Here is a 25,762-nt window from a genome sequence, read left to right as displayed (position 1 = left end):
ATAACGGACCGCAAAGGCAAAGCCTCCTGCTTGCATATTTCTTTCGCTCCTTTTTCACTTTCTTTCTTTTTTCGTTCTCTCTTTCCTCCTTTATTTGCATTTTCCATTTTTAACATTATGCTACCTTGACGAAAAAGCACCTGGCTCATAATATTACCGCCCCCCCATTCCTGTAGTGATTAATTTTAAGTTTGTTGTACTCAAAGTGATCTGATGACATTGTTATACATTACTATATCATTTTAATATTCTCACTATTCCTATAGCGACTTGTGGCTACAGTGGACTTATTATGACTTAATAGTATTTTTTTGTGTGTACTTGAAGGTTTATTTCCTTAATTTCCTATCGTATTACTATTCCTATAGGGACCGAGATATGTGCCGTGATATTTGCACAGTGCCCCATATGTAGTCTATTATAGGCTTGCTGGAGCTATTGCATCCCTGCATGAAATGGTAAAAATGCATGAAACAATAGTCTACTGTGAGCTAGGCTATAAAATAATCCCTGTTGCAAGTTCCCCAGCACCCTGGGCAGTGCGATGACGTAATCTCCTAGAATAAGGAAAGCGCGTTCACGGATTGAATATACATGAATGAACACAGTGCACGAGCATGTCTTCGGTACGCCGTTCCCATAGAGGCCGGCTCGTTTCCAGCTTACACGTGCACGCACAAAGTCAAACGCGCGCACGGACACACTTAGTGGGCAATCTCATATTACTGAAATTTCCAATATGATCTTTTGTAGTTTTATTTAGGCTGTGCTGGTAATAAATTTTTCATGGGTGCTGAGGGTTTTGTTCTCTGCTGCATCCGAAAGAAAAGAAAGAAAGAAATGCCCCTAAGTTGTCTGAAGCTGCACACTGCTTACATCATTTCACAGCCTGGACTCAGAGACAAGGTTATAATTTAGTAGTCTTTTGTGTTAGTTTAAATTGGCAGCATGTTTAACGATTTGACAGAAAACCGGAGAGGGCTGTGTGGCCTCTAGGTTAATATTTATGTTGGTGAGATCCTGACACTGTGTGTACGTGTGTGTTTGAGTGTGTGCAAGGCGATAATATTTCTTTTCTCTTTCTGTCTGTCTTCCTGAATGATCTGTAAAATTTACACCTGAGACCCTTGATAGGGACAGGTTCCCATTGTTCGTGTGTGTTTCTCTGCATGTGATACTAGTATTTTTGTACATGAGTCATGTGTTTGTGTGTGCATCACGTTCTGCAGTGTTATTGCGTGCAGTATCTCCAGCAAATGTGTGTTTTCCCCATGAGATGTTTGTGTTGGCATTGATACACATGCGTATACGTAGACTAATCATTCAGCCAGGCGATCAGCGGGCACATCCTGGTATTGTACTACAGGGTGTGTGTGGTGGGGTTTGTCTGGAGGGCACAGAGTGGTGGACAGAATAATACTCTCTCTCTCTCTCTTTCTCTCACACTCACGCAAACTCTCTCTCTCTTTTGGCTTAACCTGGAAAGAGGAGGGGTGCAAGAGGCCAGGACTTTCAGGGAAAACCAAAGGGGCAGACCTCAAAAAGTGCACACACACACACAAACACACGGTATCAAAAGACATGTGATAGCAGGGCTGGAGTGCTATAAATCAGAGCTTTCAGTGTAGTTGAGTCTTTGTGTCTGCGCTTAAGTGTTTTACCCTTTCCTCCGTTCAGCCTGTGTTTGACAGAAGAGATTCCACTGTTCACCATGCCTTGACTGTGCACAGTCTGAAAGTGCATCCTTTGGATTTACCCTTCTCCAGTTTGGATTTTGTTTTGTGTTCTCTGGCCAACTCTGTGGATTAGCTGCTTCTGGAGCCATGGAGGTAGGGGGAGGACGAGGTTCACAGAATAGGCCAAGCACTCTCATACGGCTGAATAAGTGGAATTTGAAGATGGATGATAAAGTTTGCGATGATGATAGATTATGTTATTGACTGAGAGCATATTTGTGTGTGTTACAGGTGTGTGTGCGTGGATGTTGGCGTGAACTTTGGATTCTCCTGCATCTGACTGGCAAGTATTGCATCAGGGTGCATTTATATTCTTTATCCAGCAAGGATTTAGTGTAATCAACTTTTTTTTTGGTCAAATTTCTGTTGACATCTGCAAAAAGACATGTTGTTATATAGCTCTTAAGAATGTGTGATGTGTTGTGAAGTCAGCTCCAGTCCCACTTTTACACCGTATACTGCTGCATTTTGTGTGTCTAGCTTTTGTAACAGGCATGACTGGGAGATGCAGTCTGTTTGGACGGCACCACGTTCACACATTTGATGGTGTTTTGTATGAGTTTCCCGGAGATTGCAGCTACTTACTGGTAGGGGACTGCAACCATCGCTCCTTCACACTGCTCGGTGAGTCACCCGCAGACTGGCACAAAGAAACAGATTTGAATTATAATAAGTGGCCAGTGCATGTCCTGCTTGGCATAGCACTAACATGGCCACTGTCAGGGATTTGATGCTCTTTGAGACCATGCATGCAAAAACTGTTTATGCACTCACAGCATTGTATGGTACTTTGGACATACCTGTCAAGCAAAACAGCATTTTTCTTTTACGCTTCCATTTTCATACGCTTTAGAGTCAAAAACTAGTGTATGTTCATATAGTCATTTTTTTTTTTCTTTAATAAACCAAAATTCCAGTTTAAGCTCAGTTTTTGTGTAGCAATGCCAGAGTGGTACAATTACTAAATGTGTGTTGTATCTGCAGGTGACTTTGTCCATGGGAAACGGAGTGGGGTCACTCTGTTTTTGGGGGACGTCTTTGAGCTCCACCTGGCTGTAGATGGACGACTCTCCCATGGAGAGAAAAGGTAAAAGAATATTTTAGGGACATGATTGTTTTTGTGATATGTATTATAAAAACATAGCTTAGTGCATCATGACATTCTACTGTGTGTTCCCTTCTGTGCAGACTCTCTCTGCCCTATGCATCCCATTCTGTGTTTGTGGGTTCGGAGCTGGGTTTCTATAAGATGTGGAGTGAAGAGTTTGGCTTCACAGTGACCATTGATAATGCTGCCAACATTGCTGTGACCCTGACCAAACACCATGCCAACCGCACTTGTGGCCTGTGTGGCAACTTCAACTCTGTATCTGCTGATGAATATACTGCCCAAGAAGGTACATGCATCAGCAAAAATGGGCAGAGTATGGGAAAAAAGTGTGTAAATGCTAGAGTGCAAAAGGTGTATTTGTGTGTGAGAAAGAACAGAAGGAGACAAAGTTCATTACAACTGGAATTTAGGAAATGATCTGAGTCACCACCACTCAGCAGCAGGAAGAATAGCAACCCCAAACAGGAAAAGATAAGAGGGAAAAAAGAAAGGAAGAAAAGGAACAGTGGTGGGAGTGAGATTAAGAAGAACTTTGTTATGATTGCCTTTGATATTGTGTGATTTCAGGATTCATAACAGAGGACAGTTATGACTTTGCAAATTCATGGGCAGTGAAGGGGGCCGGGCAGTCATGTCGACGAGTCACAACTCCCAGCCAATCCTGTAACAGCACAAAGGAGACTTCAGTGGTGAGAGGACAAATCACGGTCTTGTGTGTGTCCACATGTGTGCACGCATACATGCATATGTGTATGAGTGCGTGCATTATAACATTCAGCTGTTCATCTGTTAGGATGTCATTACATTTAGTGTGTAGCTTACCAATATAAGAGTGCGGGGAAAGTTTAGCTTTCAGAGTATTTACTGAAAGAAGCAGCACAAATAGAGATAGACAGACATTAAAAAGGGACAGGATCTGAGCCTTGGATGTGAAAGTATTTGGCATCCAGCGAATATTGTTTGTACTGTGCAACAAGCCTCTACACAGCCTCACCCACCTCGCTCTTGTTTAATCTAACCTCTTCCTCTCTTCTTTCACTGCATATTTCTCTCTGTCTTCTCTCTGTCATCCGGCACTACTTCACAACATTTGATATGAGACTGCACTATTAAGGAGAACATTTGGACCTCTTCCAGATGGTATTTTCACAAAGGACAGACCCTTGCCCAGCAAACACAGCACACAAGACAGACGCAATGTCAATCTCGCTGTCAGTCTCCTCATATAGATTGACAGAGTTTTCATAGAGTCAGAAAATACTCTTCCCACGTCCTTTTTAGTAGTCTGTCCACAGTCCCATATGTTTTTGGCTTTGAGAAGTGTCAGTAGAATTGATCCTCCGTCTGTATACTCATTCTTCTATCAATGTGCCTTTCTCGTCAGACTATTTTCCCTGTAGATTTGTTTTAGTCAAGGCAGATGGTATTCCAACATGGGAACTGAACACAATCTCTCTCTTAAACATGAGCAGTCTCTGTCTTGGTAAGCATCCAGATCTAATGAATATGAACACACTGCTGCCAATCCAGCCGAAAAAGCCTGTAACATCTTTGGGTCTGTGTGGGTGGGGTTGGATATGAAGAGACGGGGCCCGTTTCAGCAACATTAGTCTATACTTCAGGACCATGTATGAGGGAATTTTAAAGCTGAATGCTGGTGTGAAAGCACTGCATTTTATCACCACCTCGCAGTACTGGGCAGCTTTGATACATTGCCTGAATAACCGTCAGCTGTGAACAAACAAGCGAATAGATTCTGTTCTAGTCGGTAGTCGGGTTTCACGTCGTACCTCATGGAGTGTATGTTAGTGGGAAGTATTTATTTGGAGAGGAGCAGATTCTTGGTACAAACTCAACCTTTAGTAAGTGCAGTGCAATGGGAGTGGCACAAATGATTCTAATAATTACTTACAAGATCTTCGCAGGCAGATTCCATTATTTTTAAAAGCTATTTTTTTCCTTTTCACTGCAGGATTTAATCATTTTCTATTAGTCTTACTGAAATTGATTTGTCATTTTGCAAAAAACTGTAAAAAACAATGTTTTCCATCATGATGTCATTGGTGCCTGTCATTGTCGTTGAAATATATTCCCCCAAATTAAGCACCTCTAAACACACCCACCCACTAAAATGTCTCTCTAGAATCCATCATCCTTTCAACCATAAAATATGTTACTTCAATCATCATTTATCAATGTCTTTTTTATATTGTTACACATGTTAGTTTTATTTTTAAATAATGAAAACTGGTAGCTGTGACGGTGGTAATGACAGACTTGAACTTGACTATAAGCTTTGAGATGAATCTTTTTTTGCTGAAATTGTGGACTAACCACAGTGTGTGTGTGTGTGTTTGTGAAGATTTTGTCCGGCTGCAGTGTGTTGCAGACCTCCGGTGTGTTTCTGCATTGTGCCCACCTGGTTTCCCCTGAGGCCTTTCTGTCACTGTGTGAGGAGGAGGTGTGTCACTGTAGGGGGGACGGGCCAGACTGCTACTGTCCACTCTTATTGGAGTATGCCCGCACATGCCACGCCCACGGGATCCTTCTACAGGGCTGGCTGGAGGAGAGCCAATGCTGTAAGTCAGTTAATCAATAATGAGGTGGTGACTGACTATTTAAGTCACATTCATAATCATATTGTGTGTGTATGCTTGTGTGTGCATGTATACAGCCCCCAAGTGCCCAGTAGGGATGCAGTACAGTGAATGCAGCAAGTCCTGCTCGACAACTTGCCAGAGTCTCAACATCCAGGAGGTCTGTAAGGAGGACTGTGTTGACGGCTGTACATGCCCTGGTAAACCCCAAACTCTGTCTCTGTCCTTTGTCCTATGTATCCCTGTCTGTGATTGCAGTTAAAACATGTAAATGTGTGTTTCAGTGGGTAAGGTGTTAGACGGTGATCGCTGTGTGGAAGTGTCCCAGTGTTCCTGTGTGCACATGGGGCGGCATTTCCCTCCAGGATCCAGTATCTCTCAGGACTGCAACACCTGGTGAGTGGGTAATGTACTGTACATTTCCTGACACATCAATACATTCAACATGCATGAGTCACATAATGCAGTAGACACATTGTCATACGGAATGTGTAAGGTAGGATCTGTCTCTCCTCTACAGTGTGTGCCGCCATGGTTCCTGGGAATGCACCAATGAAGGCTGTCCTGGTGGGAACAACTCACAAATTCAGTTTAGTAACCACTTTGCTTGGGTTGATCATTTATGACTGATGAAAATGCATTTTACATTTGTTTGCAGGTGAGTGCTTGGTGGTTGGCCAGTCACACTTCAAGACCTTTGACAACAAGTTCTTCACCTTCACTGGTCACTGTCAGTATCTGCTGGCAAGAGACTGTGCAGAAAGTCAGTTTTCTGTCATCATTGAGAATGTACAGGTAATGGCATCCAGTGCTGCTTTTTTATTGTATGATCAGCATTTTTCTTTACATTTCTCTATTTGATATTACAGCAATTCCATGCATGATTATCTATACTTTTTTTTTTTTTTTTTGTTATGTTCATTCCACTCACGTCTTTGTCCACTACGGTAATTTGATTGTTGGTGCTTTGTTTCAGTGTGCAGACGATCAGGATGCTGTGTGCACGCGCTCAGTGACTCTCACTCTGCCTACTCTGGAGGACATGACAGTGAAGCTAAAGCACGGAGGGGTAGTCTCTGTCAATGGGATGGACATCCAGACCCCAATGCATCATGGTATGCCAGTGACTTTGTGTGTAACAGCATAAAATATGTGGAGGAGGTCTATTGTTTACAGTGCCTCCAGGATTTTGCAGAGTTGTGTTTTTTTGCAGTAAAACTGCAGGATAAAAACTGTCAAGCCAAAGGAAAAATGGTACTAAGGAGACAATAAAGAGAAACAGTTTCTTTACAACTACCCCTCCACCCCCATCCCGTTTAGTGAGTATTCATATGTAATCACTTTGTGTGATAATATGCATATGTCCACAGCATAACAGAGAAACTACAGGAAATATTTAAAATGTTTTGTTAAATGTTAAAACAAAGGAAAATACCTTTTTTGTTTTTTTATACACACACACACAGACACAGACACACACACACACACACACACACACACACACACACACACACACACACACACACACACACACATATATATTTAAAGACACATAGCCTACCATCAATTCAGTATCAGCATAGTAAGCACATTCATTTAAATACTGTATCTTTCATCACTATAAAACTGTTATGCCCAATCTATGTTTGAACAAGACATTGTGTTTTTCTGTGTAATACTATACAAACCAATGGCTCAGGTAAAATAGAAGGCATAAAAAATTAGGTTAAATGAAAAACAAAAAGTCCACTTTTTCCACCTGTAGAGGGGAATAAAACGCACATTTGAACCCTCTGAACTACCTGTCCTCTGAGTCATCCTGCAGGCTCCACTGTGGAGTCGTTGGTTGCTATCTAACACGACAAAGTTGCATCTGATTGTATTGTAATATGTGACATTTCACAAGCCATTATCTGTTTCCTGTGTGTGTGTGTGCATGTGGGTATGATGTTTTTACAGGCCGTCTTCGAATCCAGAGGTCTGTTCTGTCCTCAGTGCGTGTGAAATTTGGAGATGACCTTCGTCTGGACTGGGATGGGCGCGGCCGTGTGCTTTTGAAGGTCGGACATGAGTAGCTGATAAAGAATTTTTTGGAAAACAAATATGTAAATGCTCGAAAACAAAGTGAAATTTTGAATTCTGGCCACTTCCCCAGCTGGGACCAACATGGGCAGGACGCACCTGTGGTCTCTGTGGTAACTACAATGGTAACCAAGGTGACGACTTCCTGTCTGGTGCTGGACTGGTTGAGGCGGAGCCGCAGGCGTTCGGGCAGTCCTGGAGGATCAACGGAGACTGCGAATCCACCCATAAACATGAGACCGATCCATGTGCAGTTAACCCCAAAAGAGGTACATAACCTCACGGCCAACACACAAATACATACACATTCAAGTCATCACAACACCTCACTAAAACTAACCTCCAACGTTCGTCCTCCTTTAAGTGCGTTTTGCAGAGGAGGCATGTTTGGTGATGATGTCAGAGGTGTTCAGCCCGTGCCACTTCCTGGTGAACCCGGGTCCGTTCCAGCGGTTCTGCCGTTACGATGTGTGTGCCTGTGTGGACGGCGAGGAGTGCCTCTGCTCTGCTCTGGCTGCCTACGCTGCTGCCTGCTCTGCCAGAGGGGTGCTGCTCAACTGGAGATCTCCCTCCCTCTGCGGTAGTTCAACACACACACAAAGGCTCTCACACACTGAAATAATGTGCATGCAATCAGCCATAATCCACTTATATATATGTAACATATATAACCCCTAGCCCTATATATAACATAACAGATCTGGTACATTTGTCTTATAAAGATTTGTGGGTCAACATTTGTGATGTGTTTAACACTCCTTGCAGACCTGGAGTGCACTGGAGGCCAGGTGTACGAGGCCTGCGGGAGTGTGTGTGACAGGACGTGTCGCTCTTTGTCTGGAGCTGAAGCGGGCTGTGATGGAGAGAGGGTGTGTGAGGAGGGTTGTTTCTGCCCTGTCGGACAGTACCTGAGCGACTCTGGAGAGTGTGTGACAGCCGACCTCTGTACCTGCCTGCATGACGGGCAGCTCTACCAGCCTAACGATGTCTATGCTGATCATAACAGCATCTGGTCAGTGTGTGTGTGTGTGTGTGTGTAGAAGCTAGTTTGTACAGTATATATACAAAGACATATCTTGTTTCTTGAATGTGCTTTGAACTTTTGTGTTTTTTTTGTTTTTTTTTTTTGCTTGTGTGCATATGTGTAGTTACTGTGAGAACGGCTCCATGCGCTGCAGCTCCAGTGAAACGAGTGACACCATGCTGTCTGACCTCTTCTATGATGATGAGCTGACACCGTCCAGAGGTACAATTTGAGTAAAGTTCAATGATGTGTGTGATGCTGTACGTGCCATATCTCAAACTGCCCCCTTTGTGTTGCATGTGTAACCCTGTTGTCCTTGTACCTATGCACCAGTATGTACTGAAAAACCAATATACTGTATGTGTCTGCACCACTGCTGCCAAAAGTTCTTGTAAATTTAGTTGGCAAATAAAGTCAATCTGCTTTTGTGATTCTGCTGAATACCAACAGTTCTGCGTTTTAGGAATTGCCCTTCGCTTCACCTAACTGAACTGCATGTTTGTGTTTGTGTTTGTGTTTGTGTGAGTGCAGAGAGGCGGTCAGCCCCCTGCCCTCCTCCGCTGATCCGAGCAGAGTGTGATGCAGGAGGAAAAGGGCTGGAGTGTGCCAGAACCTGTCAGAACCTGGATCTGCCCTGCGTCAGCCTCGCCTGCATCCCTGGCTGCCTCTGTCCGCCTGGCACGGTAGGCATTATTTGTGTTTTCCTGTGTGTGTCTGTATACGCGTGCCTGTTAGTGGACAAAGCACCAAACCTGTACAAACCTGTAGCTGATTGATTTCAGGTACGCCACCGCAGAGAATGCATCGCACCAGAGCAGTGTCCCTGTTACCATAACAACAGGCCTTATGCGTCAGGACACAGCATTACTATGGACTGCAACACCTGGTAAAGAGCCTGTTTATGCACATGTTTGCAAAGGTGGATACACACGCTGCACTTGCTAAACAGGCTTCCTCTTGTACAGTGTGTGTGAGAACAGGAAATGGCGTTGCACAGAGAAGGTGTGTGATGGAGTATGCCGCACTGTGGGGGAGGGGCATTACATCACCTTTGATGGTCTGAAATACTCCTTCCCTGGCCTCTGCCAGTACGTCCTGGTCCAGGTGAGAGTCAGAGACATCCGAAAGGACTCTGGAATCGACCGCAGAATACACTGTGGTGTCAAAACAGCAAACGACAATAGCATTTCCTTTCTCTGCTGCTCTCTGTCCTTCTCCCTTTTCACTCTTGCTTTACGTGCAGGATATGTGTAATGGAGAGGAAGGTTCATTCCGTGTGATGGTGGAGAATGAGGCCTGTGGAATTGTGGGTCATCGCTGTGCTAAAGCTGTCACAGTCTTTTACAAGGGAGGATTGATTACTATGCAGCATGGAGAGGTAACACACAAACACACAAATAACACACACACAATTCAGAGACATTCAGTACTGTAAACTTCCATTCCTATAGGTGAGGATGAAGAGGCCAGTATTACAAGGCACAGGGGTGGAGATAGTCCGATCTGGTCAGTTCTACATCCTGCTGCTGGAGAAAGACATTTCCATCAGCTGGGACCAGGGCACCCGTCTCCTTGTCCACATCTCAGCTAAATACAGGGTAATGATTTAGTATAATATTGCCCTTGTAGTAATTACAACCATACAGCACTTTCAGTTTATCTTTAACATGTCCTCTTATGTTGCATGCATTGTGTTGTGTGAAGGGGCGGGTGTGTGGTCTGTGTGGTAACTTTGATGGGAACGTCAACAATGACCTGATGAGCAGTAATAACCAGCTAGAGGTGGACTCCTCCCACTTTGGGAACTCCTGGAAGGTCAAACCCAGTTGTGCCGATGTAAAACAGGTAAAATCTGGTCATATATTAAATACTAATTCTAGTCCTACTATCACAGGACGGGATATGTGATACTGATAGAGACTTTAATAATTGTATGTGTGTGTGTAGTTGCCTGTTCCCTGCAGTGATAACCTTATGAGGCTGGTAACAGTGGAGCAGTCATGTCGTGTGCTCACTGGCTCACTCTTTAAGGAATGCAACAGCCAGGTGAGACTTAATACAGACACATTATGCATTTTAGCAGCCATAGTCAGAGGCCCTGTTCATTTTATTCATTTAGCCTTCTTTCTCCCTCTCCCTGTGTGTTTTAAGGTGGATGCCGAGCCCTACGTAGAGATGTGTGTGGAGGCAGCATGCTCTTGTCCTTCAGTGGGCGACTGTGTGTGTTTCTGTGATGTCATCGCGGCATACGCTCAGGCTTGTTCTGAGAAGGGTGTGAACATCAGCTGGAGGTCCAATGATCTTTGTCGTGAGTTTTGAAGACATCCTATTGAGATTATAACATTTTCAGTGCCCTGGGGAAACTCACAAACTTATTATACGACATCATTTCCTTTTAAATGTTTTTTTAAATGAATGTTGAATATTTGAATATACACATATATAAACAAAATGCATGCACATACAAAAATTAAAGCTGAGTGCTACACTGAAAATAGTCCATGGAATGTGAAGAAATAGTCTGCACACTCGAATTGGTTGGTGTTTTACTGTCAATAACACCAAAAATGCTGTGAGAGCCAACTCTAGTGTGCAGACTGTTTATTTATTTATTTATTTTTTTCACATTTCTAGGTTTGAAAATGCACCATGGCAGTCTGGCCAAGCTAAACCTTTTGACAGTGTCTTATAAATTGGCAAAATCACATGGCTGGGAAAGTAAAAACAAAAACGAAGCCTTGCTGAATATTTTAGTCGTAAACACAGACGTTTAAGGTAAACATTTTTGCCATGTGCCTGACCAAAGAACACACAGTACACTACACGACTTCTGTACCGCTTTCTTGCTTACCTCTAACTTGGAGTTCATACGCTCACCCAGCATGTAACAATATATTGTAACACAATATATTGTGATGGAAAAATTCACAGCACGTATCACATAGCTAAATACAGTATCACAATATCATTGATCTCCTGTGGATATGATCATATAAGTAAGTAAGTACAACAGAAAAAAATGTACACAATCCGGTGTCACAGCTTCACACCCTGCTTTGCTGATTCATTCATAACTTGAAGGAAGAAACATGTAGCTTGAATGAAACTTCTTCAGTCACAGACCACATTTATCACAGTTTCTGTTGTATTGTGAGTCCATTGTTGTGTATTGAAAAATCGTCAATTCTTGTAGTTCTGCCAGCTGAAACATCAAATTGTCTTTAAATGTTTGTCTCACTCTTTAGGTTCAGTTGTAGTAAGAAATCATAAATAATATGTAATGGCATGTAAATGTATTCCAAATATTCCTCAGTGAAAAACTTTTTATTCATTCCTCTTTACTTGATTATGCAGGACACAAATCACGTACAGTTGAAGAAGTAAGTGTACATACTATACATCCTGACCTATTTTTGTGTGTTTCCTAGCTATGAGCTGTGAGCAGCTGAATGCTAAAGACCCAGTTACAGGGGAGGAGCTGTGTCAGTGGAGGTACAACACTTGCAGCCCTTCCTGTCCCATCACCTGCCAGCACCCAGACCCCCTCCACTGTTCGCTCACTTGTGTGGAAGGTTGCCATGCCAACTGCCCCCCAGGTGTCAAAAAAATATTGTACCTGTTACATGCAAATCTATTCAATGAGATTTTATTTATTTTTTCTATGTCTCAGACTGGATGCATGCAAGGGTGAGTTTAACCTTTAGCCTTGTAATGCTTAGGCCAACTCTTGGATGAGGTGACCATGCGTTGTGTAGAGCCCTCCCAGTGCCAGGTGTGTATCCATGAGGGTCAGAGAATCTCCCACGGCAACAAAGTCATCCTCAACCACAATGACCCTGAGCACTGCAAAATATGGTAATACTGTAGACTACAATACTCACACACTGCCTGTTTTTCTGTCAGCAACACATTTGGATATTAAAGACTGGTTATTCTTGCTTTTGTTTACTGCAGTCACTGTGAAAACAACACCCTGAGCTGTGAAGTTTGTACGTCCTTGAGCATGTCCACCACTCCCACGCCGACTCCTCCTTCAACTACCCCGACTGCCCTTCCCTTCTCCACCATGATGCCTGAAGGCACCTGTGACCGTGCCATGGATCTGGCTTTCTTATTGGATGGTTCAGCAGCACTGAGCGAGGATGAGTTCCAGGCAACCAAAGAGTTTATCCTGGGGGTGGTGGAACGCTTCCGGATGGGCTCGGCTCACACTCGAGCCACAGTACTGCTCTTCCACTCTGGAGTCAAAACATACGACCTGCAGGTAGGTAGACATATACTTCACATCATCTTAGCATGCATGCATTCATGGATGAATATGCAGTGTTGCATTAAGTATTCTGTGGATTAATACTTTATTGATCCAGTGATCTGCAGAAACTAGCTACATTGCTGACATACTGAAACTGAAAGTCATGGCAAAGGTCTGTATCTCTCTGCTTGATCCCTACTCTGTGTCTCCCTCCTCTCTCCCCAATTCTGCTTGTAGGTTCAGAAGTGGTTGTTTAAGAAGACTGTGCGTGAGCTGCATTACACAGGAGGAGATGCAGCATTCCTGGATGAGGCTGTCAAATATCTGGCAATCAACATCTACGATAAGAACAAACGTGAGAACGCAGGCCGTGTCGCCATCATCTTGACAGCCAGTGCCAACCCTCGCCCAATCCGTGCCACCGCCAAGATGCTCCGCAAGAAGACCATCACCACCCTGACAGTAGCTCTGGGTCCTGGGGTTAACATGGGGCAGATTAATGACATTACCAAGGCCAACCCAGAGAACAGGGCTTATGTGCTAAGCAGCACCGAGGAGCTGCCTGATCGTCTCCTAGAGCTGACAGATTACCTCTGCACCCTGGGAATGGAGCCTGAGGGGGCAAAACCTCCTCCACCCAAGCCTACGCAGGGTAAACCTCAACAGAGTACAACCACCACTCTCCAGCCTCCTCGCCTGGAGCCCAACCCTACACAACATCTCCCCAGTACCATTAATCCCACCTTGCCATCTGGCCTGTCTCCAGTCACCACATCTTCCCCCTCTATCTCACCAGCCAAAGATGTGACATTTATCATTGAGGGCTCTGATTCAGTTGGTGAGGTCAACTTTAACAAGTCCCTACTCTTTTTGGAGGAAGTTATCTCACAGCTGACAGAGGAGGAGGAGTTAATTCGTATCACTGTGATCCAGTACTCAGTAACCGTCACTGTGGAGATTAGTCGCTGGGAGTTGCGTCGGCAGAGGACCGTGTTGCTACAGAGACTGAGGGAGATTCGTTGGAGAGGTGGAAATAAGACAAACACAGGCACTGCTATCACCACAACCCTCCAGCAAATGGCTACAGTGCAGCCTTCCCCTGGTCCGACCCCTCCTCAGCTAGTCTTCCTTGTGACTGAGAACCCACCTACTGATACAGTGACACGCCCACCAACCACAAGCACACAAACGCATGTCTATCCCATTGGAGTTGGACCAAAGGTTCGTGAATTTGACCTGCTACCCTTCAGCTTACCCCAGCGCCCACTGATGGTGGATGACTACAGTCGTCTGACATCTATTGTCCAGCGAGTTGTGAACATCACACACACCACACTCAGGCCCCTCTCCCCTACACTTCCACCACTTGTCCTTCCAACCCTGCCACCTTCAGGTACAGCAGACACACTGATTTCACTTATTCAGCCTGCAATCAGCCTGTAGCTGATTTTCATTTGTGAATATGTCTTTGAATAGTACCGTGTAAGAAGCCCTTGGATGTGTTGTTCCTGCTGAAGGCTGGCGAACAATTTGAGGACATGAAGACATTTGTTAAAGCCTTCATCAACAATGCTGACATAGGTAAGGCTCAGCCCTTAAATTTTTTAGATTAATTTTAGGAGTGTACTGACTCTTTGTTTTTGTGTGTAGGGCAGAACGGTACCCAGGTTAATGTGGTTCAGTACGGAGACCGCAGCACAGCAGAGGTCACCTGGAAGGACGAACAGAGCAAATCGCACCTCCTGACCCTGGTGGAGGGCATACACAGCAAGCCCAGTGCACCTCCTGCCCTAGGTGTGGAACACCTACACTGATGCAAACACACACACACACACACATACACACGCACATAAAGACAAACACTCACGCTACCGTCACTGTTGTGTCTGTCCAGGCTCTGCACTACGATTTGCTGTTCAGACAGCCATTTCACCAGCCAGTGGTGGAAGAGCAGGCGTGCCCAAAGCAGTGGTGATGCTGGTGACTGACAGATCAACTGATGACATCCAGGAAGCAGCAAATGAGGCACTGGCAGCAGGTAAGCCATTGTTTGACATGATTAACATGGGCACTGCTCTTCTGCTACAGTTTAGATCAAATGGTATGCTGCCCTCCATCCTCATTTTCTCCAGCATATACAGTACCTCAAGTGGTTTCATTCATATGTCAAGGAAGTGATATGATTTATCTCTTCCATTAGGTGTATCAGTTTTCCCCATTGGAGTGGGACCAGACTATGACAAGACTGAGCTAAGTGTGCTTGGTGGCAACGGCAACCAAAACAACATTCTGCACTTGCAGAGCATAGACCAACTACTGATGCTACTGACTCTGGACCATGGTTACACAGAGAGGATCTGCAGAGGTGCTTACACACACACACACACACACACACACACACACACATGCACGCTCATGCTGCCTCAGTGTTCCAGGAAAAGTAATTGGCTACTTTTTAAATTATACTGTGTCAAGGTTGTAATGATGATAATAATAATGATAATGGTGATTTGTTTTGGCTCTCAGCTGGTCCACCAGGTGTGTGTGTTGATGATAGTGGACATGAGAGAAAGGTGAGTAATGTCTGCTGAACTTGTTTATCTTGACCTATTAAAAGTTGTGATAGAGCTCAAACAGATCTTTTACACAGCATTTGTCATAGCATTACCTGTGTGAATTGTGATGTGTGCATTTGTGTACGTGTGTGCCTGCTTGTCTGCGTTTTAGCCCGGTGAAACATGGCTGCTGGAGGACGGATGCCACTCCGTCCTGTGCCACCCCAGTGGGGCAGTGACAGTACAGAACCACAAAGTCAGCTGTGACAGACTGGAGCCTCCAGCCTGCAGAAACAACCTGCCGCCTGTCAAAGTCCAGGAGACCTGCGGCTGCCACTGGGAGTGCCCTTGTAAGTACATCAGATGAACTAAACAGCTTCTGAAGTCGTCAGGCATTCACTTTAGCCTTTCTCTATTAAGTGAGCATCACTGTGCCCTTGGGCTATTAAATATAAATGCTGACAGCTATCAGCTGCCAACATTAATGGGTCAAATGTTGACCTTGCTCATTTACAAACACTTGTTTCTTTCTGTGTGGTGTGTGTTGGCAGGTATGTGTATGGGTAGCTCCACCAATCATGTGGTAAGGTTTGATGGAATGGCTCTGAGGCTGGATGGGGAGGGTTTGTGCTCCTACACACTTCTCACTGTCAGCAGAGGCATCAGTGCAGGGTCAGAGGTCAAACTCCACAGCGGTCCCTGCCAGGGCTCAGCCAATCACAACCAGGTCTGCATGAAGTCGATGGAAGTAATCAATGGAACACATAAACTGCTACTGAAAGATGACATGACGGTAAGCTATGAGTGTTATTGTGTTTTGTGTGTGTGTGTGTGTGTGTGTGTGTGTGTGTGTGTTTGTATGTACAATATGCTGCAATAGAGCTCCACTGTCTGATGCTGATGCTTTTTTTTTGTGACTGATACTGATATTGACATATTGCTGTATAAATTAAGGATTGTAATAAACAATAGACTAACTGTTTAATCATAACACTTTAAATTATCTCAAGTGCTCTAACTGCAGTATTTCCTGTCTTTTTTGTATCTTGGCCAACATATATCCAAATATTGATTATGTCTGTGATGCCAAAATCGACCAGCTGATATATCACTCAGACTCTAATGTGTAAGCCTCATAATAACTATGTGTGTTCTTGAGTAGGCAGTTCTTGATGGAGAAGTGCTGGCACTGCCATGGCGTTTTGGTGGACTAGAGGTGGTGCGTTATGGAGGTGTGATGCTGCAGCTGAAATCAGAGAGTGGCTACGTGCTGGCTTTCACTCCTCAGAGCAATGAGTTCACCATCACACTGCTCAGCTCCATCTCCACCAGCCACACTGCTGGACTCTGTGGTAACATACATCCACTCCAATGCATTACAAAAACTATGCATTTGTATTGGAACAACTGTTAAATAAAGCAGCATGCAAAAAATTCTCTATTTTCCTTCCTGTCAGGTGCTTGTGGGGAGGAAAAGGTTAACGACCTCACCCTTCGTGACGGTACCTCAACCACCGACCAGCAAGCTTTCATGTCTGATTGGACAGTGGCTACAGATGGTGGTGTGTGTCTACCAAGACGGAAGGCAGTGTGTGTGTCTGGAGCAGCGCTGGGATGTCAGGCTCTGCGTTCTGAGGTGTTCGAGCCATGTCATGCACATGTTCCCATCCAGATGTTCCTTGCCAAGTGTGAGGAGCAGGCCTGTGAGGAGTCAGATGTGTGCGAGCTAATCTCTGCTTATGCACACCTCTGTAGACAGAGAGGGGTGTGTGTGGACTGGAGGAGCCCTCACCTTTGCCGTAAGTCAGTGTTTGATGTGTGGTGGTATGTCTGTGTCATATCGTGTGTAATAGCAGAGCCTTGACCTAAACTTTTGTTTCTTCTGTGTGCCGCAGCAATACAGTGCCCCAGCTCCATGGAGTATGATGCATGTCGGACAGGGTGTGTGGAGGACTGTGGTAGCATACGAGCGTTGCCAGGCGACTGGACGGTTGCCAGGGGTAACGAGTCATCCTGTATGGACACGCCTACCGAGGGCTGTTTCTGTCCTGGAGGAACTGTTTTGCATCATGGAGCGTGTGTATCACCAGATGCGTGTAGTCAGTGTGTCGACCAGCATGGACACACACACATGGTGAGGCAAAGAATATGTGTCTTATCATATGAGGGAGCAGCGGCAAATCTAAAGCAACTTCTTAAATAGCGGACGCTGATGAAGTCAGTGCAACCATTACTTAAGGTCCCTATAAGCTAAATCATGCTGTGACTGCCCTCTAGTGGTTATTTTTTAATATAACAAAATGCATACACTGAAGTAGAATGTGGTTTGTGTTTGTACAGTATATGCAGAGCTGGGTACCTGATGAGAACCCATGTTTGATTTGCATGTGTTTGAACCAACAACACATCAACTGCACTGCCCGGCCCTGCAATGATGCCAAAGGCAAGCACCCCTACTGTTATTGAAACTTTTGTTTAGAGTATCTACAGCTAATTATTCTGGTTATGCTAGACTTAAATATTGCCAATGTTGCATTTTATGCTTTGACATGCCACATTTACACATGTATCTTTGTCTGCAGCCCCAGTTTGTGGACCCTGTGAGATCCCGAGGGAGAAGAGAGAGTCCAAGTGCTGCCCTGAGTATGAGTGTGGTATGTACCATATCATCATTATAGCATCATTATTATTATCATATCATTCATATCATCAAGAAAGGCAGAAATGTGACAGACAAAATATCCACCTAAAATATTTAAATATTAGTATGTGTTGTTGAGTGGATGATATATTGGTAGTGTTATTTTCACAATGAAAAGTAAGAGCTAATCTTAAAATGAGTGAAGCAGACAAGCATTTGAAAACAGCCTCTTTTGACACTGGTACCCCTATATTTATATATGTTTATCTCACCTATCTCACTCACCTAAATACTATTTTATAATCATAGCGATTTTTTGCACAATTATTTTCCATCACATTGCAACAGAGCTGGGTATTATTTTATTATTTGCCCACACCTCTCATGTGCATTCTGTAATGGTGCACTGATTCAAGTGAGTGCCGCTTTAATCCGTATGCTTTGTGGTTATTGTTTGGCATCCAAACTCATTGTCAGTAAGTGAGTCAGTATAGTTTACAGCGGACTGTGACACTGTGACTTTATAGTGTGTGATCTGGTGAGCTGCGATCTGCCTGAGGTGCCCCGCTGTGAGGACGGACAGACTGTGGTCCTGAAAAACCCCGGGGAATGTCAGCCCGTACATGAGTGTGGTGAGCCATTTACACACATACATCGAGGCAAGGATGGGAACATACTTCGTGATTGCTTCTAGATTCTCTTATTTAACCACTGCATCTTCTCTCTCCCAGTTTGTAAAAAGGAAGAGTGTGCCCTCCAAGCTCCCCCTGCTTGTCCCGCTCACCGACGCCTGTCAGTCAAAAAAACAAATTGTTGCGATGTGTTTGAATGTGTGTGTGACTGCCAGAACTCCACTCACACCTGCTCTCCTGGGTTCATCACCTCGTCCTCTACCGATGATTGTGGCTGCACAGAGACAAATTGCCTGCCAGACAAGGTGTGTGTGTGTGTGAGTGAGAAAGTGTGTTTGCATTCATGTTTTGGTGCATATGAGCTTTTTGCAGCTCTCTGATTACTGTGTGTGTGTCCAGGTGTGTGTGGTTGGAGGTGTGGTGTATCCAGTGGGGAGCGAATGGGAGGAGGCGTGTCAGAAATGCAGGTGCACCGAGTTACAGGACAAACACACATCACTGCACGTCGCTCAGTGCACCCCGCCTGTCTGTGATCAATCCTGCCCCCTGGTGAGACACACGCACACACATACACACACATACACACACACACACACACACACACACATACACACAGTGATTGTACTTCAGTGGTTGTACTTCAGTGGTAATGGGAGTATATCTCTTATATTGCAGGGCTCGTCATACACCCCATCACAAGGAGAGTGTTGCGGGAAGTGCACAAAGACCAGCTGTGTGGAGTCAGAAGGAGAGATGCGAGGGGACACACTGATTGGAGGACAGCTGAGACATGTATGTGTGTTAGATGCCAGGCTCGAATCAAATAATATCTGCAATTAGCTCTTTGTAATTATTTCTTTCCTGTCATTATCTAAGCTTTCTGGCTCTGACTGTAGCATTTAGCATAAAAAACCCTATTCACCTGGTTCTCCAACTGGTTTACAGTGAACATAAATTATTTATAAATGCTATTTGACCTTGGTACGCCATACACAACTGAATGTGGCTACAAATCCAAAAAGATAAATTTCTTACTTTGGTGCCTCTCTTCCCCTCCTCTCTGTCATTTTAATTCCCATCTGTGTGTGTGAAGGTGGGTGAGGTATGGCAGTCCCCACAAGATAAATGTGTGTTACATGAATGCATACGTGTGAATGGTGAGGTGTTCATCTCAACGTCGAACGTCAGCTGCTCAATGATGGACACGCCGTCCTGCCCCCTGGGAACCGAGCTACGCTGTGACACGATGGACTGCTGCCCCAGCTGTCACTGTGGTAAGCATCATACATAGATGGATGCATTCAAAGCACATGTAGTGCAAGCAAAACCACACCGTCCAGGAGTAAGGAGACCACCCTTAAATCAAACTGCTTGGGTTCAGCACCAGCGATGACATGGGCCAAAGGAAAAGCAACTTTCCCTTAAAGGACCATCAGTTTTCATCAGCAATCGTGATCATATTTGCGTGTCAAAAATATTAGATGCACAAGTGTGAACTGAATATGCTTATGTTGCTTAGAAGTCTGACTTAGTGGCATAGCCCAATTTAGTCCCATTCATGTGAAAATAACGTGGAAAAACTGCTCCATGAAGTTGCCACACATTGGTAACTCCATCTCATGAATACTTGGCTGGCATATACAGTACAGGCCAAAAGTTTGGAGACACCTTCTCATTCAATGCGTTTTCTTTATTTTCATGACTATTTACATTGTAGATTCTAACTGAAGGAATCAAAACTATGAATGAACACATGTGGAGTTATGTACTTAACAAAAAAAGGTGAAATAACTGAAAACATGTTTTATATTCTAGTTTCTTCAAAATAGCCACCCTTTGCTCTGATTACTGCTTTGCACACTCTTGGCATTCTCTCGATGAGCTTCAAGAGGTAGTCACCTGAAATGGTTTTCCAACAGTCTTGAAGGAGTTCCCAGAGGTGTTTAGCACTTGTTGGCCCCTTTGCCTTCACTCTGCAGTCCAGCTCACACCAAACCATCTCGATTGGGTTCAGGTCCGGTGACTGTGGAGGCCAGGTCATCTGCCGCAGCACTCCATCACTCTCCTTCTTGGTCAAATAGCCCTTACACAGCCTGGAGGTGTGTTTGGGGTCATTGTCCTGTTGAAAAATAAATGATGGTCCAACTAAACGCAAACCGGATGGGATGGCATGTCACTGCAGGATGCTGTGGTAGCCATGCTGGTTCAGTGTGCCTTCAATTTTGAATAAATCCCCAACAGTGTCACCAGCAAAACACCCCCACACCATCACACCTCCTCCTCCATGCTTCACAGTGGGAACCAGGCATGTGGAATCCATCCGTTCACCTTTTCTGCGTCTCACAAAGACATGGCGGTTGGAACCAAAGATCTCAAATTTGGACTCATCAGACCAAAGCACAGATTTCCACTGGTCTAATGTCCATTCCTTGTGTTTCTTGGCCCAAACAAATCTCTTCTGCTTGTTGCCTCTCCTTAGCAGTGGTTTCCTAGCAGCTATTTGACCATGAAGGCCTGATTGGCGCAGTCTCCTCTTAACAGTTGTTCTAGAGATGGGTCTGCTGCTAGAACTCTGTGTGGCATTTATCTGGTCTCTGATCTGAGCTGCTGTTAACTTGCGATTTCTGAGGCTGGTGACTCGGATGAACTTGTCCTCAGAAGCAGAGGTGACTCTTGGTCTTCCTTTCCTGGGTCGGTCCTCATGTGTGCCAGTTTCGTTGTAGCGCTTGATGGTTTTTGCGACTCCACTTGGGGACACATTTAAAGTTTTTGCAATTTTCCGGACTGACTGAGCTTCATTTCTTAAAGTAATGATGGCCACTCGTTTTTCTTTAGTTAGCTGATTGGTTCTTGCCATAATATGAATTTTAACAGTTGTCCAATAGGGCTGTCGGCTGTGTAGTAACCTGACTTCTGCACAACACAACTGATGGTCCCAACCCCATTGATAAAGCAAGAAATTCCACTAATTAACCCTGATAAGGCACACCTGTGAAGTGAAAACCATGTCAGGTGACTACCTCTTGAAGCTCTTGAGAGAATGCCAAGAGTGTGCAAAGCAGTAATCAGAGCAAAGGGTGGCTATTTTGAAGAAACTAGAATATAAAACATGTTTTCAGTTATTTCACCTTTTTTTGTTAAGTACATACCTCCACATGTGTTCATTCATAGTTTTGATTCCTTCATTGAGAATCTACAATGTAAATAGTCATGAAAATAAAGAAAACGCATTGAATGAGAAGGTGTGTCCAAACTTTTGGCCTGTACTGTATGTTCACAAAAATTAGCAGAAATCCATTAAATCCATTTTTTTTTTATCTGTGTCTGCAAAAACTGCTAATGAGGGTGACCTCAGTTTTTTCAACAAGACAAAAATAAAGGTTTGAAAACGTTAAATTTTACACATTTAATAGGATTTTTTTTTTTTTTCTAAATGCATTCAAATTCTGGCCAACAGTTCTCCTTTGGCTTTGTTGTGAGTGGTTATGATCGATAACATGAAGGGGAGAACCCAAGTATAGTGGACCCAAATACCTCTTGAATCTCCCCTGAATGTAAAGTGATTACAGTGAAACTATATATTTGACAAAAGTAATTTTAGCCATTGTATTTGCTCGCCAAATATTCCCAAAATAGAATTACCTATGAGTAGTAATTTTCAAGTTTCACAAAACAGTTTTTCACATTTTTTAAGCATGAAAGGCAGTCATTTGGGGTAACTTACCTTTGACTCTTAAGCTACCAATGCATATTCTGGACACAAATGTTAGTTTTGACGGACATAAGTCATATCTCTCACACTGGTCATCATGAAATGCAGCTTCAGTTTCTTGCCAGCAGAGGGTATCAGTGTCAGGCCTAGTGCTAGTGCTGCTGACCTGATGTGACCCTAGAAAGCTTCAGGTTTTATATACTGTTGAATGTATGGTAATAGAATTATCCCTAATCTTGTTTGTGCTATTCTCTTACAGCTCCAATGGATGCCTGTGTCCTTAACCACACTGTGATTGGAGTAAGTCATGTAACACTAGGGCTGAGTGATATGTACAAAATCAAATATCACAATATTTTTTGGCTGAATACCTCAATATTGACATTGTGATGATATTGTGTGGGTTACTGCTGGTGCTTTCACAAAATGTTTACACAAGAGATTTTTGATATATAGTCATCCGTGATATGAATATGATGACTAACCAGGTAGAGTCAACTAACAGAACAACTAGAACATTTTAATAAGTTCAGGAAGTCACATCCTTTAACTGTTATGAAGCCTTTAAAACTAGGAAATGACAACACATATGCCGTAACATGATACGGCACTATACAAAATCGCAGACATTTTGTAGTCTTATATCAATATATAGATATAGTATCGATACATTGCCTAGCTCTATTTAGCACACTGTATATATACTAAATATATTCATGTCTGTGCTGTCACTCAGTGTGTGTGCTTGCTTCCAGGTGGGCGAGAGGCTGATGGTGGATGTGTGTACACACTGTGAGTGTCAGGCGGAGCTTGGAGCTGTGAGGAAATACAGACTGGCCTGTAGGAGAATCACCTGTCCCACCTGCCCTGAGGTAACTTTTATCTATTAGCAATAATAAACACCATTATTATCATCATCATCATTGTCATCACCACCTTCATCATCATCATCTTCCACTGTTTTCATCAAAGCCTCTATCATCTTACAACTACATTCTCACCCAACCCATTACCAAGTTCCGGTCACATCATTTACTGTGATTTGCTTCAGTCATCTTGATGGAGGTAACTAAGTTTAGTGTCATTAATTTTCATGAAAGGGTCATTTGCATTGACAGCATATATCCTCTTATATGAAATAATGTGTGCTGCTGATGACAATGTTTCAGGGATACACTCTGGAGAAGGAGCCAGACGCTTGCTGTGGTCGCTGCGTTCCCACAGCCTGCATCATGCAAAGGCTAGATGGACACGTCATCAGTCTGCAAGTAGGTGCTACACGGAAAAGATGTTAATGTAATGAGGAGGCGCCCCTGTGGGTCACCTTAGAAGTGCACATACCACCTGTTAAAGCTTAGTCCTGATTGCAGCATCCAGGGCTCGAAACTGACCTTTGACCATTTGTTGCATGTCGTCCCCTCTCTCTCCCCTGCCCTTCCTGTCTCTCTCTACTGTGACTGTCAAATAAAGCAGGAATGCCAACCCAAGCACATGCACAATACTTGCTGCAGAAAAAAATAATTATGATTTTGATGTTTTTGCTAATTTTTTTTTTTTTTTTTTTTATCACATTAACTTGGGTATCAGGGTGTTGGTAAGGGGAAACAGTCCATCAACTTTGGTTCAGTCCATTTTACAGCAAGAATCCGTCCTGCTGAAGTGTCCTTGAGAAAGATACTGAATCCTTAGCATTAGACATTGTGCTCTGCAGCTAACCCTACAATTTGACCTACCTGTGGAGGGGAGGTAGGAATAAAAGAAATATCTCATTTTTCCTTTAGAGATCAAAAGAATTCTGTCACATAAAGACATAATCCTCTATGTGCTAAATAAGTTTTTGTAGGAACAGAGGGCCGATAAAATGCTTTCAAAAACAGCTGGGTATGAATTAGAAACTATATTTTTTCTTCACTGCATGAGTAAGGATTTTTATGGCACCAGCAACAGAGATACATATCATGGACGCACACATGTGCATGCATACATCACTCCTATCTCTCTTTCCCCAGGTGAACACTACTCACAAGGATGGCTGCAACCTGTATAGTTGTGGTTTAAATGTAAAGGGAGATTTGGTCCTGCAGACTAAAGTGACTACCTGCCCTCCCTTTGATCGCCAAGCCTGCCTGGATCATGGGGTACGGTACAGCCAAAGTTAAAACTTACATCCATCCGACCACTTAAACCTGTAGCTACAGCAAACTGTTCTTAAATTTCTTTTTCTCCATCTATTGTTTTTCAGGGGAAGGTCAGCCAGATTGGGACCAGTTGCTGTGAGATGTGTGAGTAGCACTGTGTCCTATAAGTCTGGTGTATTTGAGAATATCTGCTTGCTCTGATTATAATAATCTCTCTCTCTCTCTCTCTCTCTCTCTGTGTGTGTGTGTGTGTGTGTGTGTGTGTGTGTGTGTGTGTGTGTGTGTGTGTGTGTGTGTGTAGGCACAGAGCCAGAGTGTAGGAAGACAGCGGGAACCCTCAACTATATCAAAGTGGATGACTGCCAATCAGAGCAGCAGATAGAATTGCACTATTGTGAGGTGAGATACTACACACACACACAGCCACGCCCAACATTTAAGTGTAAAGGTTCATAGTTAATGCCCAGGTTGGTTGGCCTGTAAAAGTTCAATGAAAGTTCTCTGCCCCACCCCTCTGTTCTCCACCTGTGACCGTGTCCTCCAGGGGAAGTGCCGCAGCAAGTCCATGTACTCCCTGGAGAGGGCTGCAGTGGAGCAAGAGTGTGTGTGCTGCACTGCCGTGGAGACGGAGCCTATCAGTGTGCCTGTGCTGTGCGTCAACGGCACCCGTACCCACCACACGGTCCTGTCCGTCACTGCCTGTGACTGTCTGTCCAAACACTGCACCTAGTGAGAGAGAGAGAGAGAGAGAGAGAGAGAGAGAGAGAGAGAGAGAGAGAGAGAGAGAGAGAATTATCATGTATTTTGTGTGTATCCAAATAAACATGCACCCTTATAAAAATAAACACTACAAATTTCTGCAAACACTATCATCTTGTCTGTGTTGATTTTAAAAAAAGGGATCTATGCATTCAGGAATTTTGCCGTGATCGTCGTATAGTCCTTATAAAAAAAATGTATCATATAATTCCATTTTTTTCGTGTCACAAGCCTGCTTGGGCACAGGTGTATTTATTTGAATTATTTAATTGTTTATTTATATGTTTATTTATTTTGCGTCAAATCAGGGGCCTGCAGAGGGTACACGAGGATCAGATTCAAGTCCGGTGTTAAGCTCTTTCCTCCCTCTCTGGTGTACACACGCCCACACACACACACTCACACATACAAACACGCACTGGCACTGTCTCTTGCATCGATAATATGCAGCACACCTTCCTGTCCTACCTTATGGAAGGGTCAGGGAATTAGCCGCCCTGAGTGTGTGTGTCTGTGTGTGTGT

The 25,762-nt window shown here is 44.0% G+C and overlaps 1 protein-coding gene across 2 annotated transcripts; it reads left to right on the top strand.

Moving 5' to 3' along the window:
• The first annotated feature begins 1,552 nt into the window (after positions 1–1,552).
• vwf (von Willebrand factor) lies at positions 1,553–25,349 on the top strand. Of its 2 annotated transcripts, XM_030054586.1 has the most exons (53): positions 1,553–1,829; positions 1,968–2,019; positions 2,217–2,360; positions 2,721–2,823; positions 2,925–3,133; positions 3,415–3,536; positions 5,210–5,426; positions 5,522–5,644; positions 5,729–5,840; positions 5,965–6,011; positions 6,103–6,239; positions 6,421–6,559; positions 7,404–7,504; positions 7,600–7,795; positions 7,891–8,106; positions 8,292–8,538; positions 8,675–8,772; positions 9,082–9,233; positions 9,333–9,436; positions 9,516–9,654; positions 9,794–9,928; positions 10,002–10,148; positions 10,255–10,395; positions 10,498–10,596; positions 10,702–10,858; positions 11,979–12,146; positions 12,270–12,405; positions 12,505–12,814; positions 13,040–14,195; positions 14,279–14,383; positions 14,453–14,596; positions 14,697–14,840; positions 15,003–15,167; positions 15,329–15,375; positions 15,530–15,707; positions 15,909–16,150; positions 16,520–16,709; positions 16,815–17,156; positions 17,253–17,491; positions 17,698–17,800; positions 17,940–18,011; positions 18,526–18,630; positions 18,730–18,935; positions 19,030–19,179; positions 19,306–19,422; positions 19,724–19,904; positions 22,602–22,642; positions 23,098–23,214; positions 23,512–23,610; positions 24,352–24,480; positions 24,585–24,624; positions 24,782–24,879; positions 25,025–25,349. In XM_030054586.1, the coding sequence occupies exons 1-53, from the start codon at positions 1,824–1,826 to the stop codon at positions 25,208–25,210; spliced, it is 8,553 nt and encodes a 2,850-aa protein (XP_029910446.1). In that variant the 5' UTR covers positions 1,553–1,823; the 3' UTR covers positions 25,211–25,349. The 2 variants fall into 2 exon arrangements, with proteins under 2 accessions (XP_029910446.1, XP_029910447.1); XM_030054587.1 differs by lacking the exons at positions 5,965–6,011; positions 6,103–6,239; positions 6,421–6,559; ... (5 more) ...; positions 9,082–9,233; positions 9,333–9,436.
• The last annotated feature ends 413 nt before the right edge of the window (positions 25,350–25,762 follow it).

This window comes from Myripristis murdjan, chromosome 6, assembly GCF_902150065.1.
Source record: "Myripristis murdjan chromosome 6, fMyrMur1.1, whole genome shotgun sequence".
NCBI classification, from domain to species: Eukaryota; Metazoa; Chordata; class Actinopteri; order Holocentriformes; family Holocentridae; genus Myripristis; species Myripristis murdjan.
Note: the sequence above shows the minus strand (reverse complement) of the source record. Positions and strands in the feature narration are given on the sequence as shown.

Excerpts from the sequence above, each read along its gene's own strand:
- vwf (XM_030054586.1), top strand. Across the intron at positions 6,240-6,420 it reads TCATCATTGAGAATGTACAG|TGTGCAGACGATCAGGATGC; the intron begins GTAATGGCATCC and ends GCTTTGTTTCAG. Across the intron at positions 10,859-11,978 it reads GAGGTCCAATGATCTTTGTC|CTATGAGCTGTGAGCAGCTG; the intron begins GTGAGTTTTGAA and ends TGTGTTTCCTAG.